The sequence below is a fragment of the Fragaria vesca genome, linkage group LG7 (assembly GCF_000184155.1).
Source record: "Fragaria vesca subsp. vesca linkage group LG7, FraVesHawaii_1.0, whole genome shotgun sequence".
NCBI lineage: Eukaryota > Viridiplantae > Streptophyta > Magnoliopsida > Rosales > Rosaceae > Fragaria > Fragaria vesca.
The window spans coordinates 6,409,192-6,411,282 of NC_020497.1; the positions used below are offsets into that span (position 1 = coordinate 6,409,192).

General features: G+C 41.2%; 1 protein-coding gene across 1 annotated transcript; it reads right to left on the reverse strand.

Moving 5' to 3' along the window:
- On the reverse strand, positions 1-726 carry LOC101291974. The gene has a single exon (XM_004308390.1). The coding sequence runs from the start codon at positions 724-726 to the stop codon at positions 1-3; it is 726 nt and encodes a 241-aa protein (XP_004308438.1).
- Positions 727-2,091: the final 1,365 nt, after the last annotated feature.

Genomic DNA, 2,091 nt, shown 5'->3' on the forward strand with positions numbered 1-2,091 from the left:
CTAATCTTTGATGCGCCTCTCAGCTGAAAGAAGAAGGGCTTCTAGAGACTCATATGTGATGGGAGTGTCTCTTGCTTGAGCAGAGCTTACTGTATTCTCATAGAGTGGTCCAACATTGTTCATGATGATGGATACGAGATCATTGTCACTGATGGGACTTCCTGCAAGTGCCACGTTATCGACAATAGAATTGATCTTATCAAGAAAATCGGAGATGGACATGTTACCCCTCATGGTCCTGAGTAGCTCTCCGCGGAGTTGCAGGATGCGGTTCTGGGATTGAGAGGCAAAACGTTTTGCCAACGAACTCCATGTATAGAAGGAGGTAGTGGACCGAGCAACTGTAGCCAAGACTGGAGGCGTCAAAGAGTTGTTGATCCACCCAAGGACCATCTGATCATTAGATATCCATTGTTGATACGCAGGATTGACATCATCTGTCAGTTTCCCTTCAGCATCTGTTTGGAAACAGGGAGGGCAGCCTATCGTTCCATCAACGTACCCCATCAAATTTCGACTCTTCAGGAGTGGCTGTATTTGTGCCAGCCACAGGGGGTAATTGGTTCTGTCCAGCTTGATAGAGAGGAAGTTGGACACAGTAGGGCTAGAGTTTTCAGGAATCATTCGGTTTAGGGTGTGGGGGACGAGTTCATTGTTGTTTGCACCATTGGTGATAGGGAGAGGAGTTTCAGGGTTGGAAGGAGTATTTTCAGAAGGAGAGGCCATTGTTAGGAAGCGAGAAAAAAAAATTGTCGTTTAGACTATGGCTCTTGATACCATAAACGAACTAACAGAGAGAAGAATATTTTGGTAAACGTCAAGGCTTGAACACTAGCCTGACAATGTGTTCTATTTATACAGATCAGTTATTTACAAGATAAACATCTCATGTACTTGAGATAACAAAAAATACAAAGTCGTTTGTGATACATGGGATATACATAGCATATCTAGAGATTAGAGAATCTAGGGAACTAGCTGTTCCTATCTGAACTGGAATCATCATTATCTCTTAATTCTGTTAGGTTTGGCTTATCAAACCCTTCCCCATCTTCTATTGTTACAAATTCCAGGCTCATGTACACGAGATTAGAGGCGGGAGAAGTACAGAAGGAGGGAGCTTTAAGTATTTCACAGACCATCTGCAGTTTTAAGTACCTCAAAGACTCGCAAAGAAAGACACAGGAAGGAAAATCTATCTCAACATCAAGACCACAATCTTTTGGATTTGATATTAAAGATCCATAGACAACTTTATGCACTTCCACGTTGCAATCTACTGCATTTTGAATCCAACCCAGAATTCGTAATTTCTCAAAACCACGGTGACTTTCTATTTCGGTTTCCCCACGCTGGTAAAAAGAAAACAAACTCACGAACAAGTGTTTTACCTTGTTATTCTCGCGTTGAGCCAGGAAGCGATCCAACGAGTTGAACAACTCCAACCTTTTATCAGATGTGAGGGTGGACGCATAAGGAAATGCAGCGAAATCAAAATTCAGAATGGGAATTGATAGATGAAGCCCTCTACATGTTTTGGATAAGCTGCTCACTCGAATCACATCAGCTATGGGAAGGAAACCCAGAATGTGATGAGCGACTTCCGGTGGAAGTTCACTGAATCTGTCAACACCAGCCTGAGCTATTAATAAGTTATTTCCCATTAGAAAGCTTGGGAAGCGATGTTCAGTCCTCTCCTCTCTATAGCATCAATTACTTGGAGACATGGAGGTTCTGCACAGATATTGAGGAGTTTCTTTTGATTCACGTACAAGATAAATGGTGATATATTCTCTGGACAAATATTGAGGAGTTACTTTTCAACTCTTCAACACGGCATGTCTGACATTGCTTCTGGTTTTTGGTCTTTGAATTAGGGCGACCTACTGTATATTCTATTTGGGGTTGAGGATCGAGTGATTGACAATATGCAGAACAATTCTCTTCTTGTTCCTGCATGATTCTTGATTCTTGTAAAGCAAATTTATCACAAAGACAAAACACTTATCATAAACACATGTACATAAACAAGATCACAGATCATGGCATCAGACATACATCAACATATATGTACATGTATTGATATATATA